The sequence below is a fragment of the Trichomycterus rosablanca genome, chromosome 9 (genome assembly GCF_030014385.1).
Source record: "Trichomycterus rosablanca isolate fTriRos1 chromosome 9, fTriRos1.hap1, whole genome shotgun sequence".
NCBI classification, from domain to species: Eukaryota; Metazoa; Chordata; class Actinopteri; order Siluriformes; family Trichomycteridae; genus Trichomycterus; species Trichomycterus rosablanca.
Genome location: NC_085996.1, coordinates 24,008,079 through 24,025,257, shown reverse-complemented (window position 1 = coordinate 24,025,257; position 17,179 = coordinate 24,008,079). Strand labels below are relative to the sequence as shown.

The 17,179-nt window shown below is 37.9% G+C and overlaps 1 protein-coding gene across 1 annotated transcript; it reads right to left on the bottom strand.

The window, feature by feature from the left end:
• Positions 1-2,779: 2,779 nt before the first annotated feature.
• LOC134320625 (cytochrome P450 2J2-like) lies at positions 2,780-14,777 on the bottom strand. Its single transcript, XM_063002124.1, has 9 exons — positions 14,580-14,777; positions 13,798-13,960; positions 11,215-11,364; positions 7,654-7,811; positions 5,477-5,653; positions 5,218-5,359; positions 4,890-5,077; positions 4,658-4,799; positions 2,780-3,148 (listed from the first exon to the last, which is right to left on the bottom strand). The coding sequence occupies exons 1-9, from the start codon at positions 14,760-14,762 to the stop codon at positions 2,973-2,975; spliced, it is 1,479 nt and encodes a 492-aa protein (XP_062858194.1). The 5' UTR covers positions 14,763-14,777; the 3' UTR covers positions 2,780-2,972.
• Between the last annotated feature and the right edge of the window lie 2,402 nt (positions 14,778-17,179).

Sequence of the window (17,179 nt, the reverse complement as noted above, 5' to 3'; positions counted from 1 at the left end):
TCCTCTCCACCAATGCCGATCCCCGCTCTGATTGAGGAGAACGAAGCTACCCTCCGACACGTGGGCAGCAGCCGTATGCATTTTGTCACCTACACTTTGACGAGTGCAGTGCGGATCAGCTATGTGTATGGAGAGACACACCCTGACAGCACTCTTTTCCCGTCTTTGTGCAGGCACCATCAATCAGCCAGCAGAGGTCGCAACCGCATTAGTCACGAAAGAGTCCCTATCTGGCTTTTTAATATCCCACCCCTATCTGAACAACAGGCCAATCGTTGTTCATGTGGTTGCTCTGCCCAGCCGGCAAGCAGAGCTGAGATTTGATACAATGTATTCGAGATCCCAGCTCTGGTTCCAGCATGTGTTTTTACCGCTGCACCACCTGAGCAGCTGATAAAGTTGATTTTAATAGAAACAGGGGTAAGCAGCTGTACACATTTTTTGTGGAAGTTTGTGAGAGGAGTAATAAAATGATTTAAATAAGGTAATGGTTAGAGAATAATTTAATGGTTTGGGAAGTGAGGACTATAAATGTTGCAGTTTTGGATTGTTGCAAGTGGAATTTTTTTTAATTCTTGCTTGATAAGACTTCATCTACTCAACAGTCTGTGGTCGTGTCTGATTCTCCACTTCATGATGCCCCATACATTTTAATAGGAGATCTGGACTTCAGGCAGGCTGTCTTTGTTTCTATGAAGCTACACTGTTGTAGCGCATACAGAATGAGACCTGGCATTGTCTTCTTGAAATAACCACAGATATTTAGGAAACAACATTGCCTTCATAGCATGTCTCAGTGGTACCTTTACACATATGCAAGTCACCCATGCTATAGGCACTGATGCACCCGCATACCATGCCAGTTGTTGCCATTTGTCTTTTTTACCAGAAAACAAACAGAAACATGCACATTTCCACTGTCTTTTAGTCCATCTGAGATCGGGCCAGAGAACTCAGTGGTGTTTTCACACAGAAGTGATGTACAGCCTTCTCTTTGTGTAATAGACTTTGCATTTCTTGATGCAGCAGTGGACTGGGTTAAGTGGCAACAGTTTTCTGAAGTATTTCCGAACCCATGGCCACACACATTCAGTAGTGGTTTTCGTTCTTGTCATACATGGACTGAGATCTCTGCAGATTGTCTGAATCTTTGCACATTATAATTTTTAGGAAAAGCACTTAAAAAAAGTGGCGTCATGCAGTCTCTCGAATGATTCGCTGTACCAGGGCGGTTCTATCGAGAGACCCGAAAGAGATGCAACCTTGGTAAGGTTCTTTGGTTTGTTTCTCTTGAGTCATTTAGAAGTGGACTTGCTTGTATGCTCTGCATTATTGTTATACTGCATAACCCAACTGCACCCGAGTGTTAGGTCACAAACTGACAAGCAGACATTGTTTGTCAAAATTTTTTGATAGAGAGCAGAATTCATGGTTCTATCAACTATGACAAGTTGTCCAGGTCCTGCAGAAGCAAAGCAGCCCCAGAACATCACACTGCCACCACCATATTTGATGGGTTCTCATGGTGGAATGCAGGGTTAATTCACACCAGATGTAGTGGGACTCATGTCTTCCTTGACTGTACCTTTGACTCTTTAGTCCACTCAATATTATTCGAAAGTCATCTAGATGCTTGATAAGCCTTTGTGTTTATTTGTGGTCAGCAGTGGTTTGTTTCTTGCAACTCTCCCATGGATACGATTTTTGTCCAGTGTCTTTTTTTTAAATGTTCTATTTATTAGTTTTCCCCTTTTTCACCCAATTCAGTTGTGGCAGTTGGAGCTTATCTCTCTATTACTGTTGCCACCTATCCGTAATGAGCCGCCCTGTGCAGGCACCTCAAGCAGTTAGGACAGTTCGTAATTATTAGCCAATGGAATCATTTCATTATAAACAAACGCATACATCGAATATGCAGTCCAGATATGAATGATGGTATAAAAACAGGTGTGTGTCTTACCCACAGAAATTCACTGTAAGTTCCCATATACTTTGCATAATTATCAAGCTCTGTATGTTCTTATAAAATGTGTGTTTTAAAGCGATGAAGTCTTTAAAATCAGGTTGTACAAATGTAAAGCTGTCTCAAAGCTAGTGTTTATTTTTGCCACCCTCAGTAGATTTTTATGTTAAAATTTGTATTTTTAGTACTTTTTTGTACACAGATTGTATTTTGACTGCAAAAACCTCAACTTCCATGAGTCTATCAGGCATTAGTTTCAGTATATAAGGTATTATATTTTCTTTCAAACATGCAGAAGGGTTCTGGTGTAAATGTGAAGCACAGTTGGGCCTTCATGCTCATTTATTTTGTAAAGCACTGCAGAGGAACTGTCAAAAACATAAAGAACTCCAAACGAGCCAGCTGTTCCCCCAGACATTATTTTCTTCTTGTGCAACAGTAAATCTGCACATCGCATTGGGCAATCCATGTGAATGTCAGGTACATACATATCTGTACAATGGTCTGCAGGCTTTTAAGACCAGGGGTACATAGTTTTAGGTTACAACCAAAGTCATGGATGTTAAAGCTGGGTTGGGCAGCTACATGAACAACGATTGGCTTGAGCCAATTTTAAGCACCTGAATAAGAGTGCATACCATACCATACCATAAATGTAAATGTAAATATTTAGACTGGAATGGCTGCTATTAAATATGTGAAAATAACCATGAAAATTGTAAATAAAACACTGAAATCTTACTTCTGTATAGCTTAGCTTTTGTAGTCAGTTAGCTACACAGTCTGCATTCACAAATCACAGGTAGACAAATGGTGCAGTATTTTTATTCTACTTTTATTCTTATTTTTATAAGTGTAAAAATGCAAAAAAAACCATCTTTTTACTGTGATTAATGCATTACAAATCAACAATCTTTATTTTTGCCACAGTAGTATTTACAGTGGTAATTTTTTGCACACAGAAATCTCTGTTTCTCACAAAAAACAACTTCCTCTAGTCTGTGAGGTCTCATCTTAAGACTGCAACCATGCGAAAGGGTTGAGGTGCATAAGTGAAGCCCAACTGTCCATCCAGACTTAATTTCTCTTCAGGACCAGGGGAGAAGGTAAAGCGCTGTAGAAGAAATGTAAAGAACAAGAAGAGTTCCATACGAGCCAGCTGTTCTCCCAGACATGCTCTCCTTCCTGTCCAACAACAAATAAGTACAATAAGCAATCCATATAAATGTGACATACAATTACAAGCCATTTTGTAAAACCTTAATTACTCATAAAGTGACTTTCAATTCTAATCCTAGACAAATATGTTTAATCCAAACAAATAACACATAAACAATTGCACTTACCACATCTTCTTTGATCATTTGTAATGTATATAATTTTTTAAAAGAACGAAGTGTTTTTCCAATAGAAACACTAAAATAAAGATAAGCTAGTTCTAAAGATTTCTGCTTATTTTTATATAATTTTGTGTAACTTCATTACTCCATAAACAGTAACATTTGTATGTCTTACTGGGATCAGTTACCTTGTCTTTATTAGAGTTTTAATAAACCCCTTTATTCACAAAAAATATTATTATAAGGTACAGTGGTACCTTGTAACTTAACATCCCCTAAACTAAAAAATTTTACCCATAAACTTAACGTTTCTCTTAAACTCAACATGTTCCGTTTGTTTTTAAAAAATTTATTTATTTAATTTCAAATTAACAATGAACAGCCGCTTTGTTTGGCGCTCGGCTTGAGCGGTGCGGTAATTCGTCATCAAAGTGCGCATATAAGACGAATATGCATTTGTATGGAATAACCACCAGATTCACTCTGAAAGATTTTCCTCACTGTTCACTTTCAACTTGTGTTACAGCTTGGGGTTCTAAGAAATTGTAAGAATCAGCTTTTTATTTCAATGTTTTTATATTATATTTGTGTTATTTTCAGTGTATAAGTGTCAAAAACAACCACATTATTTTACATTAGCCGAAAATATATGCAAGTCCACGAAACCATGGAATGCATTAACAGGTTTCCCATACATCCTTATGGGAAAAATACCTTGAAACTCAATGCCTTTTAAACTAATCACCAGTCCCAGAACCAATTGACGTTGAGTTTTAAGGTACCACTGTATATGAAATGTGTTTTGAATTCATATACACGAACAAATCTTTCTGTGTGCCTTTTTTATCAGAAGGGGCTTACAATTAACACCTTTAATGTTAACATGAACCTGATCACCTAACGTTTGAAGAATTTACTAGCTCTAAAGTTCACACACTTGTTTTCAGCTTATTGTATACTTTAAATAATTCATCAATGTGTTAAATTAAGAAATGTAACGTACAGTTATTTGTTATTGGTTTAGCCAAAATTTGTTAATCTTTTTTGACAACTATGAAGGTCAGACATTCTAAGATAAATAACTGAAGATGTAGCACTTTGTACACCTGCCTTGTAGGACATTCACGCACATCTCAGTGCACATGCTCACTGACACTTACTAATGAATTCACTCACATTTAACAGATAAATAGTTCAGAATGCAGAGCTACTGGCACTATTGTAGTTTTCATAAGGACCCATAAAACAATTACTAATTATTTGAGTTTTGAGGTTTTTTTTGCAAATGTAGTTAATGAAGGTTTTTTTTAATTTATCAATCAAATAGCTGCATATCACTTCATATTCAGTTTACCTGCTGAAAAGGGCAGAAAGGCATCCTTCTTTATGAACTGGCCTTGATCATCCAAAAAGTGTCCTGGATTGAATTTTTCTGGTGTTTCCCACATGGTCTTGTCTTTAAGCACAGATGACAGATTTGTAGTCACAGATGTGCCCTAATGATAGAAAAAAAATGCATCAGTAATGTTGTACCTCTGGAATTTCTAATTTAAAGATTATTTGTTTTATGACTAAATTAATCAAACCTTCGGTATGAAGTATCCACCCAGTGTGGTATCTTTACATGCCATTTTTGGAAAACCCAAAGGTACAGCATTTCCAAACCGTTGAATCTCATGGACGACTGCATCGGTGTAGGGCATGTTGGGCTTGTCAGCCATGCTGGGTTGGCGTGACTGTCCGATCACCCTATCAATCTCATCCTGTACCTTTTCTGAAGAGAAACGACAACTGTTTAGTAGTAAATATTATAACTGCATTCCAATATGCTTCAATATGTACTAGCATAAGCGATTTAAGAATTTGAACAACACATCATAGATTTTACTGATTTTGTTGTTTGCGTGCACTCACTCTGTATGTCAGGGTACTTCATCATACAGAGAAGACCCCAACGTATTGTAGTGGATGCTGTTTCTGTCCCTGCTTCAAACATGTCCAGCATGGCAATCAACAATGTCTCAAGATTAAAACCAGCCTCAGGGTCACTCTTTTTCTAATAAATCAATAAAAGAAAAAAGCATAGTTTGCATATATTTACTTATTTACCAGGTTTTTACAAGGTATAAGAAGTGTAGGTGCATGAAACATTCTTACATGATGTTAAACAAACCTTCTCCATTTCTACAAGGTAGTTGTCTATGAAGTCCCGTGGGTCTGAGGGATCCCAGTCCTCTTTGTGTTTTCTTAGTTCATCTCTTAGAAAGTCCAATATCTTTGCATAGTTAGAAAACATCTTCTGATGTGGGCCAGGAAGGTACTCAAAGAGGCGAGGAAAGGCGTTATACAACTACCAGAGACCACAAAGAGGCAAAAATAAAAATTGGTTAATGTAATAATGTACTTAATGATAATTCATACAGTGTTAAATCTGAAAAAATGCACTGTATACAGTGGGATCCAAAAGTGGGAGCCAAATAAGACCAGTATGGAAAATGTTGAAAATGTTTTTTCATTAGAAATTATATAATTATCATACCATTTTGAGAGAAAATGTAAATGTTTAACAATATGTTACAATCATTTCTTAGTATGTGGTGAACAATATAATGAATGTACTGTATAGTGGGTGAACAATGTTACTAGCTTTAATGAGCTTCTGAACAATAGATTAAATACACCAAATTCAGTGGATAACTGGGTGTAATATTACTAGTCACATTCAGGTATGACTACTGCCAGACCTGCTCAATCTAAACATCACTCCAACAGAATCTTTAAGCAGACTAGAAGGTCTCAGAAGGCAGTACAAGATGCTAAATTCTAAAAAGATTCAAATACAGATGTGAAAGAGTTGTTGAAACCTACCATTCTGGAAAGGGTTACAATACTGTTGCTAATATGTGACTCCAGCATGTCACACAGATTCATTATGGCCTATCTCGCATTTGCCCAAAACATCTAGATAACCCCCCAGGACTGAAGGGATAATATTGTTGATGGGTTCCATTCCATATGGCGGAAAGCTAACACTGCATTCCAACATAAGAACGTACCAACAGTCAAACATGGTGGTGTTAGTGTGGTGGTCTCTGTAGGCATAATGTCATAATTAATGAAACTATTAATTCAGCTCCTAATTTTATTTTATTTTTTTATTTTTTTATATATATATTTTGCTGATGCCTTTTCTCCCTTTTTTCTCCTGACTTTTAACACGTCCAATTGGCCCTGTCTCTGATTGAGGAGAACGCAGCTAACCCACGCCCCCTTCGACACGTGGGCAGCAGCCGTATGTATTTTGTCACCTACACTAGATGAGATCAGCTGCGAATCAGCTCTGTGTATGGAGAGACACACTCTGATTAACGCACTCCTTTCCTGTCTCTGTGCAGGCACCATCAATCAGCCAGAAGAGGTCGTAGTTGCATCAGTTATCAGAGAGTCCCTATCCGGCTTAATACCCGAGCCCTACAACAGGCCAATGGGTGTTCATGCGGCTGCTCAGCCCAGCCGGCAGGCAGAGCTGAGACTCGATACGATGTATTCGAGATCCCAGCTCTGGTGTGCTAGCATGTGTTTTACCGCTGCGCTACCTAAGTGGAATTTAGCTCCTAATTTTGATGAAAAAAGTAGTTTGACTACCCTGAGCATATAATATATACAGACAGGGCTGGCGCTAGGGTGGGGCTGGGGGAAGGGGGGTGGGGCTGGGGGAAGGAGGGGGGGGGGGCATTGCCCCCCCCAGATTTTCTCACTGCCCCCCCAAGTGCAATGCAAGCAAAGGCTAATTTTTTTAAATTATCTCTGAACCTGTAACAGGGCGAGCGGCTTCTGCTGCTACCGTGGGAATTAGAAAGTGTTTGGTTATTATTTTAAGTAGTGTTCACTTTTAGTCTTAGTAACGCTGTGTGTGCGCAGGTTATATCAACGCAGTCCAGAACCGGGGCTGTATACAGATCAAGTTCATTATTAAAAAAATTAATTTAAGCATAATGTATGGCATAATTTTATTCACAAATTATTTTAAAAATGTTCTTATAACCTTTGTCTTTTATGTCATGTCATTGATGTTGAACTTCTGGTCACTGCCTGTTCTCCCTGTGTCTGTGTAGCGTATAGTAATTCCATTTCATGTTAACCATTAAGTTCAACCTTTCAACCCCTCTAATATATTTGACTATGTTATCAGCTCCTCTGCAGCTCTCTCAGTACAAACTCACAAGCCATTTTTGGGTGGTGAGCAATACTGGTGTAGAATACTTTCAAGTGTAATATTTTTGCTCTATAAAATGGTAAATAAAAATAATTGGCTCTCATACCATTAATATCTAATTGTTCTTTACTTACCTGAGCTTTGGTTGAACCTGACAAAATGACAGTTTCAGCTTCCAAACGCAAGACATTTAAAAACTTCTCATCATGGTATTCGAAGCGATGGCCAAAAACTAAAGCAGAGATGATGTTTGAGACTGCATTGTACAGGTAGAACTGGGGGTCAAAAGGACCTATGGAACCAAAAATAATTATAAAGGTTACATCACACACACACACTGGAGATACAGTGTATCACAAAAGTGAGTACACCCCTCACATTTCTGCAAATATTTCATTATATCTTTTCATGGAACAACACTATAGACATGAAACTTGGATATAACTTAGAGTAGTCAGTGTACAGCTTGTATAGCAGTGTAGATTTACTGTCTTCTGAAAATAACTCAACACACAGCCATTAATGTCTAAATAGCTGGCAACATAAGTGAGTACACCCCACAGTGAACATGTCCAAATTGTGCCCAAATGTGTCGCTGTCCCTCCCTGGTGTCATGTGTCAAGGTCCCAGGTGTAAATGGGGAGCAGGGCTGTTAAATTTGGTGTTTTGGGTACAATTCTCTCATACTGGCCACTGGATATTCAACATGGCACCTCATGGCAAAGAACTCTCTGAGGATGTGAGAAATAGAATTGTTGCTGTCCACAAAGATGGCCTGGGCTATAAGAAGATTGCCAACACCCTGAAACTGAGCTACAGCATGGTGGCCAAGGTCATACAGCGGTTTTCCAGGACAGGTTCCACTCGGAACAGGCTTCGCCAGGGTCGACCAAAGAAGTTGAGTCCACGTGTTCGGCGTCATATCCAGAGGTTGGCTTTAAAAAATAGACACATGAGTGCTGCCAGCATTGCTGCAGAGGTTGAAGACGTGGGAGGTCAGCCTGTCAGTGCTCAGACCATACGCCGCACACTGCATCAACTCGGTCTGCATGGTCGTCATCCCAGAAGGAAACTGACGCACAAGAAAGCCCGCAAACAGTTTGCTGAAGACAAGCAGTCTATATCCATTCTTCCAGTAATGTCTAAAATATTAGAAAAAATTCTTTATAATCAGTTAAGCCATTATCTTGAAAATAATAATCTTCTTAGTGATTTTCAGTATGGATTTCGTTCTACTCGATCAACCATGTCTGCATTATTGTTTTTTACTGAACAAATACGTATTTCTCTTAATAAAGGACAGATTACTGGAGCTGTCTTTATAGATTTTCGTAAAGCCTTTGATACAGTGAATCATCAGATTTTGTTAAATAAATTTTGTTCTTTAAATTTTTCTTCTGCAGTGAAATTGATGCTTTCCTCTTACTTGTCAAATAGATACCAGTCAGTTAAAATTGATCATGTAACATCTTCTCCCATAGCATGTAGTCTGGGAGTTCCCCAGGGCAGCATTTTGGGTCCATTACTTTTTCTTTTATACATAAATGATCTTCCTAAAATCTGCAGACATTCAAATTGTCTTTTGTATGCTGATGACACAGTGATTTATTTTTCTGGTCCAAATGCAGATGAAATAAATTCAAAACTTTCCATTGACCTTCAATCTCTTCATAAATGGTTGAATTTGAATCATTTAACTATAAATGTAAAAAAAACAGAATGTATGTATTTTCACTCCTCTAGGAAATCTATAACTGTTTCAGAGCCCATCTGTTATGCACACCAGGTATTAAAGATTACAAAGTTATATAAATATTTAGGAGTTTATTTGGATTCATCTCTCACATTTTTAAATCATACTCAGAATTTAACAAAAAAACTCAATAAGAAATTGTATGTTTATAAGAAAATTAGACCATATCTTACACATAATGTTTCTTATATATATTTACATGCAGTGATTCTTTCAACGATTTCGTATTGTTTACCTGTTTGGTCCCTTACTACTAAGGAAATTATTGAACCAATTGTTAAACTCTATAATAGAGCTTATAGAATTCATACCAATCTGCCCTTTTGGACTCATCACTGTGCTGCTCTTACACATTCGAAGGCATTGACTTTTCAGAATTATGTAAACACTCATGCGATGAGATTTTATTTTCAGATTCAACATACCAATTCTTCTTCATCATTGATTGATTTATTTCCAAGGTCTAATCAAAGGCAAGAACATATCACTAGGTCGGTCTCAAATGTACTTATCCCCGTTCCAGCTTATAAAAATAATTATGGTTATAGATCTTTCCTTCATACATACACCAAAATCTGGAATGAGATTCCATATAATATAAGAATGAGTACATCTAGTGTTCAGTTTAAACAAGGATATAAACGATACCTGTTGGAAAGTTATATTTGTAATCATTGATTCTAAGTTTGTAATGTAAATACCTCCCCCCCCCCCCCCCCCCCCCCATCTGTTTGTGAGTTTGTACTTGTTGTATTTCATGTTTGGTATGCTTTGTCATTTTGTATGTTTTGGTGTTAGTTTGTTTCTGTGATTTTCTTTGTGTTTTGTGTGCTGCAGAACAGGAACCTGCTGTAAAACAGTTTTTAACTGAGTCAGGCCAGTTTTAAATGTGGCATATTTTGATGTTACTTAAAATTTTCCTGTATAAATAAATAAAAAAAAAAAAAAAAAAAAAAGCAGTCCAAGAACATGGATTACTGGAATGCCCTGTGGTCTGACGAGACCAAGATAAACTTGTTTGGCTCAGATGGTGTCCAGCATGTGTGGCGGCGCCCTGGTGAGAAGTACCAAGACAACTGTATCTTGCCTACAGTCAAGCATGGTGGTGGTAGCATCATGGTCTTGGGCTGCATGAGTGTTGCTGGCACTGGGGAGCTGCGGTTCATTGAGGGAAACATGAATTCCAACATGTACTGTGACATTCTGAAACAGAGCATGATCCCCTCCCTTCCAAAACTGGGCCTCATGGCAGTTTTCCAACAGGATAACGACCCCAAACACAACCTCCAAGATGACAACTGCCTTGCTGAGGAAACTGAATGTAAAGGTGATGGACTAAACCCAATTGAGCACCTGTGGCGCATCCTCAAGTGGAAGGTGGAGGAGTTCAAGGTGTCTAACATCCACCAGCTCCGTGATGTCATCATGGAGGAGTGGAAGAGGATTCCAGTAGCAACCTGTGCAGCTCTGGTGAATTCCATGCCCAGGAGGGTTAAGGCAGTGCTGGATAATAATGGTGGTCACACAAAATATTGACACTTTGAGCACAATTTGGACATGTTCACTGTGGGGTGTACTCACTTATGTTGCCAGCCATTTAGACATTAATGGCTGTGTGTTGAGTTATTTTCAGAAGACAGTAAATCTACACTGCTATACAAGTTGTACACTGACTACTCTAAGTTATATCCAAGTGTTAGTTCTATAGTGTTGTCCCATGAAAAGATATAATAAAATATTTGCAGAAATGTGAGGGGTGTACTCACTTTTGTGATACACTGTATGTATATTTTAGTTTAAACTGTCACATATATTAGAAATATAAAAAGTGCTGATATGTGATTTCTTTTTCTCTTATTTTTCCCATAGTTATTGATCCAGACACCGTTTTGGTGAACAGATTACTTATTTTTTAATCTTCTGAATTTAAATGGCTAGTTACCCTGTTCAGCTTTGAAGGCATCGCACAGAAAGTTGCTCTCTTGCTGGATGCTTAGTTCGAGGCTCTTCTTCCCTTCACCAATGTAGCGCAGATGTGTTATGGCAAACTTCCTCTGATTCTTCCACAGGTACCCATTACTTAGGGCAACACCTTCACAACATAACAAAGAAAATATTAATGTCTTCATTAAACTAAAACTAGGCAATGTGTAAGAAAAATTACATAAAATGCAGGTAACATTATTATTGTTATTAAGCATCACACAACAGTTAGTTCAGGGGTCGGCAACTTTTTTCGTACTCTGTGCCAATTAAAAAAAATAATTTGAAGATGAAGTACTAAGTGTGTCATGGAATACAACAGTCATATAGCACAAACTGTTGCTATGTATGTGACATAACCAATTAATCAGTTAATCAAACTTACATGTCAGTGTGATCCCTGTCCCTGACTTTCTCTGCAAAGATGATCCATCTGTGGTGTATATCAGGTGAACTTTTACCATGGCTTAAATTTTGAAGAACACTTGTCTGTTTCTTGTACCTTGAAATTGCTCATTTGATTGATTCCGTTTTGTCAGCATCATCCCTAAATGAGCTTTGGTGCTTTGTCAAATCTGTCCAGTCTTGTTGAATTGGACGAACATCTACATTTGCATGTTTAGCAGCCATGCTATACTAAGTTCGCATGAAATTTAAAGCTGACTCACTCCTGACTTCTTGATTAACCTTAACTAGCATAAATTACTCTTAACTGGCCATAGGCCATAATTACCTTAACTGCCCATAGGTGGAGGCGGTTAAGGTGGAGTAATTTATGCTTGTCAAGGTTAATCAAGCTGTCGGGAGTGAGCATATGGCATAGGGTGTAAGGACGGATCCAACTAATAAGGCGCAGCCCTGAGCATGAAATAACTTTTTTTTTCTCTTACTAATCAGTGTGCCAGGCAAACGTGCTTCACGTGCCAGCTTTGGCACGCGTGCCATAGGTTGCTGACCACTGAGTTAGTTAATAGTTAGTAAATTGTCGTCAGGATAGATAAAGGGGAGGAAAGAAGGCTAAAAAGTTTTTAGAGACATAACAAACTGTCTGACTATCCTAGAAATCATGAGTCCTATAATTCAACAGACTCTTATTCTTCTGGTTGCACAATAAATGGAAATGTTCAAATAAATATACATGGTGTGCTATCTACTGTGCAGGAATATGTTTGTATTGCCTGGTATCTATCCAGGACTGTTTGTGTTCATGGAGTAAAAGAAATGGTTAAAGAAGGCCGCTCAGGTGGCACAGCGGTAAAAACACACCAGAGCTGGGATCTCAAATACATCGCATCAAGTCTCAGCTCTGCCTGCCGGCTGGGCTGAGCAGCCACATGAACAACGATTGGCCTGTTGTTGATTTATGGGTGGGGTTTTAAGCCAGATAGGGACTCTCTCATAACTGATGCAACTACAACCTCTGCTGGCTGATTGATGGCACATGCACAGAGACGGGGAAAGAGTGCGTTGATCAGGGCGTGTCTCTCTGTACACAGAGCTGATTCGCAGCTGATCTCGTCTAGTGTAGGTGACAAAATGCATACAGCTGCTGCCAAGGGGGGGCGTGGGTTAACTTCGTTCTCCTTAATCAGAGCCGGGGCCGGGGCCGGCATTTAAAAAAAAAAAGAAATAGTTGAAGAAAGAATTCAATCATTGTCGTTTATTACTGTTAACTTATAAATGGTGCTTGTCAAAACTGTTGTATAAAAGCAATATCACACTTGATACCATGCTGTTGTATTAAATATTAGCACACTGATTATGTTTGGCCTGTGGCCTTGTGCGCAGTACCTAATCACAGTGTGCTTATATTTAGTATAAGAGCACTCCCTCTCGTGTGATATTGCATAATTGATAATACTTAAAAACACTGAAAATACACCAATTGAACTAAAGTAAACAATTAAATGGGTAAAAAATGTCCTTTTGGTTAATTAATCTTACAAAAATGTTGTGCAACCTTTTTTAATTGATTTGGAAGAAAGTAAAAGTAATTATCTTGCTAGAAAATCCAACTACCGCTTGGTTTTGCTACGTTGTAAAGGCTGCTAGATTTTCTTAAAGCCATGTATTTTAAAAACTTACCCAAGACCTTTAAAGGAAAAACAGACCCTAACAGTCTCAGATGCTTTACCATTTTCACCAGTGGGTGTAGTTCTTTTACATACTCCTCTGTGTTTGTTGCCTAAAAAACTTCTGGCTTTGCTTTCCAAATAGTTTGTTAGATTGTGTCTAATTGTAGATTTAGAGACTTGGTGCTACTGACTTTTTTAAATACTCAACCATGATCCTTGAAGTAATTTTTGCCTTAGCATCATTATGTCAATGTAGGGGCCAAAACACACTTGCATTCTTTTACAGGGAGGCCAACATAATAATAAAATATTAATAATAAAATAATAATAATAATATACTGGATTTAGTTTAAAAATGAATAAATTGCTAAGACATTTAAAAATACATTTTTATACATTATTCACAAGAGAGACAAGCATTCTGGAGCTGACTGTATGTGCTAGCCAAAATGTATTTTTTTACTTACCAAGGCCCTTAAAGACTTTGTGAAAAAGGGGGACAACAGGACGCTCGGTAAAGTTGTCCAGCTGAGTAACAAGGGCCTCCTTTACCAATTTGTACCCAGAGATAAACACAGCTTTTTCACTGCCCCATCGTAGACTGAAAACCTCTCCATACTCTTCAGCAAGCTGCAGCAAAATGACAGAATATAATTAAATATATGTATTGATGTAATTATAAAAATTTTGCCAATGATTAGAACAATTAAGTGTAACAAGTTTCATCAAACAATCATGATGAAAGTAAAGGAGGTTCTCAAGGACAAAACTATTAAAACCACAAATACTCCCCAGACATGAGCACTACACAAGATTTTAACAGACTAATAATGGCATAAAAGAAAAGCAGCAGTTATTTAAAAAAAAAAAACAATCCAGTTTGACTTAAAAGCAACATGACGATCAGTTACACAGTAAACAGTTAGCAGTAAAATGCACCACAATCATCTGTATTCCTGAAACCCACACACAACATACACTATATGGACAAAAGTATTGCGACACACTTATTAATGATTAAACTCAAATGTTTCATTCAGTTCTACTGCCACAGGTGTATAAAATGAAACACTTAGACATGCAGTCTGTCTTTACAAACATTTGTGAAAGAATGAGTTGACTAGAGCATTAGGCAAAGAAAGATATATATTTATTTTTTGTAATGCTTATTTTAAATACATAGAAGGTTTCTTTAAATCTAGCTCTAGATCACGAAGTATACAAAAAGCTGAACATGTTTTAACCTCACCTTGTCTATGGTCTTGAAATCAAGTTCAGTGAAGACATTTCCCACAAAGGGAAGAGGCATGGGTCCTGGTGGAAAGTTGGATGGATTTTTATTCTTGATGATATCAATAAGCAGAAGGAAAATAAATATGCCAATCAGGCAGCTCTGTAAATTAAGATACTCCAATATGTAATCAAAGATCATGGCTGGATTTTGGCTTTGTGTTTTACAGTGTGTTGTACTTGTCTGTAAATGGCTGTTATAAAACGGATAGTTCCGGTCCTAAAATCTGATTGGCTGAGCCGCGTTCGAAGCCGTTGTAAAATCCCCATAAACGCACACCTATGACCACCTCACATCATTCCATATTAATACGCCACTGAATAGAAAAAATTAATGTTATTTTCGCCCTCATGTTGCCTAGCAGCACTGTTAATCGAACTATTTTGCGTCGTGGAAGAATGCTTTATTGTAAGTTTATACACAATAAATACATTTATGAATTAAACATTGTTGTATTTATTATATTTTATGTTGACCGCCGTTTTATAAAAGCAATAAGCCACTCGAGACCGTGCATTACTGTTATGATTTTAGCACGGGGAAAGAAGTTTTAGGCACTCCGCTTCGCGTCGTGCCAAAAACGTCATCCCCGTGCTAAAATCACAGTAATGCACGGCCTCTCGTGGCTTATTGCTTTATTATGCTGGAGATCTTTGCCCGTAGCTCAACTAAAGCAGAGGGAGGGGGTTGTGTAAGCTACTACAAATTCCTAGAGGGGGAAAAATACCCTTCTGTTTACCTTTTCACCACTACACATCTAACACTGTGATTAAAACAGGAAATTACTGTATGTACTGTATATGCTTATTTTTGGATACACTATAGGTCCAGACACAAAATGATTTGCATGATTTTTTCGAATTAGACTAAAAAAGATAAATTATTTTATTAAATAATATTATGTTATAAAGAACAATTGCAAGATCCTGAAAGTAATGTACAATATTGTTAGAACATTATGGTCTTTTTGTAGATTTTCTTTATCTACAACTTGAACTTTCACTGGTATTTTTCACCCTGCGAAACTGGGACGGTAGCATTATAAAGTTTTTTATACATTTTATTTGACAATGATGCAGTTCATACAGTTCATACACAAACACTATTTCAAGAAAAGTTGGGACATTTGTAAAATGCAAAGAAAAGAAGAATCTGTGATTTGTTAATTCTCTTGAATCTTTATTTAACTGATAAAAGTAGGGCGTGTGTAGGACTATGTTTTCTCACTGTTCCTATTAATAAGACTTTTTAATGGTTTGGGAAGTGAAGACACTAATTAATGCAGCGTCCTGTGACCACTGATGAAGGTCTAGAAGATGACCAACTTTACATCTAGGTAGGAGTGTCTAACAGAGTGGACAGTAAGTGGACAAGATATTTGAAAACTCCAGCAGTGCTGCTGTGCCTGATCCACTCATACCAGCACAACACACACTAACACACCACCACCATGTCAGTGTCACTGCAGTGCTGAGAATGATCCACCACCCAAATAATACCTACTCTGTGGTGGTCCTGACCATTGAAGAACAGGGTAAAAGCAGGCTAAAAAGTATGTATATAAATAGATGGACTACAGTCAGTAATTGTAGAACTACAAAGTGCTTCTATATGGTAAGTGGAGCTGATAAAATGGACAGTGAGTGTAGAAACAAGGAGGTGGTTTTAATGTTATGGCTGATCAGTGTATGACAAGCTGCTCTGGCTCTCTGCAACAACCAAATTCTCAGACAAGAGAAAAGAGAGGAAACCCAAAGCCAGAGTCACCACCCCACCCCATCAACTTGTTGTCCAGTTGTCCTTCAGGATGTTTTGATAGAGAGCAGAGTTCATGGTTCCATTAATTATGACAAGTCGTCCAGGTCCTGCAGAAGCATGTTTGACTGTTGGTATGATGTTTTTATGGTGTAATGCAGTGTTAGATTTACACAAGATTTACCTTTGACTCTTTAGTCCACTCAATATTATCTGAAAGTCTTGAGGGTCATCTAGACCCTTTCAGCAAATGCTTGATAACCCTTTTATGTTTTTTTGTGGTCAGCAGTGCTTTGTTTCTTGCAACTTTCCCATGGGTGTGATTTTTGCCCAGTGTCTTTTTTTAAAATCTTTTATTTATTATTTTTCCTCCATGTCCCCAATCCAGTTGTGGAAGTTAGAGCTTATCTCTATCTTTGTTACCACCACCCTAACCCCAGAGCCTATCACATGACTCCCACATGCACTCAGCCAGCAATCGTTTTCGAGCAAGAGCCACGCACTGCAATCTGTAATCAGCCACCCCCGTGCAGGTGCCTCAACCGGTCAGAAGAGTTCATAATTATTAGCCAATGGAATGATTTATTTATAAACCGACATGCATATATGGAATATGCAGTCAAGATATGAATGATGGTATGATATGGCTCCTGGGGTGTGTCTTATCCACAGGAATTCACTGTATTTTACCACTGATAACCATAACAACATTAACAATAATAATTCCCAAAGGTTCAATAATTTCCCTGGTTCAAAAAAGTCTATCTATCTATCTATCTATCTATCTATCTATCTATCTATCT

What these genes read in the sequence shown, in the direction of transcription:
- LOC134320625 (XM_063002124.1), bottom strand. Translation starts at nt 14,762, where the DNA reads ATGATCTTTGATTACATATTGGAGTATCTTAATTTACAGAGCTGCCTG. An exon ending in ATTTCAAGACCATAGACAAG is followed by an intron (nt 13,961 to 14,579) that starts GTGAGGTTAAAA and finishes ATTTTGCTGCAG; the next exon opens with CTTGCTGAAGAGTATGGAGA. An exon ending in GAAGTACCCTGACATACAGA is followed by an intron (nt 5,078 to 5,217) that starts GTGAGTGCACGC and finishes GTTTCTCTTCAG; the next exon opens with AAAAGGTACAGGATGAGATT.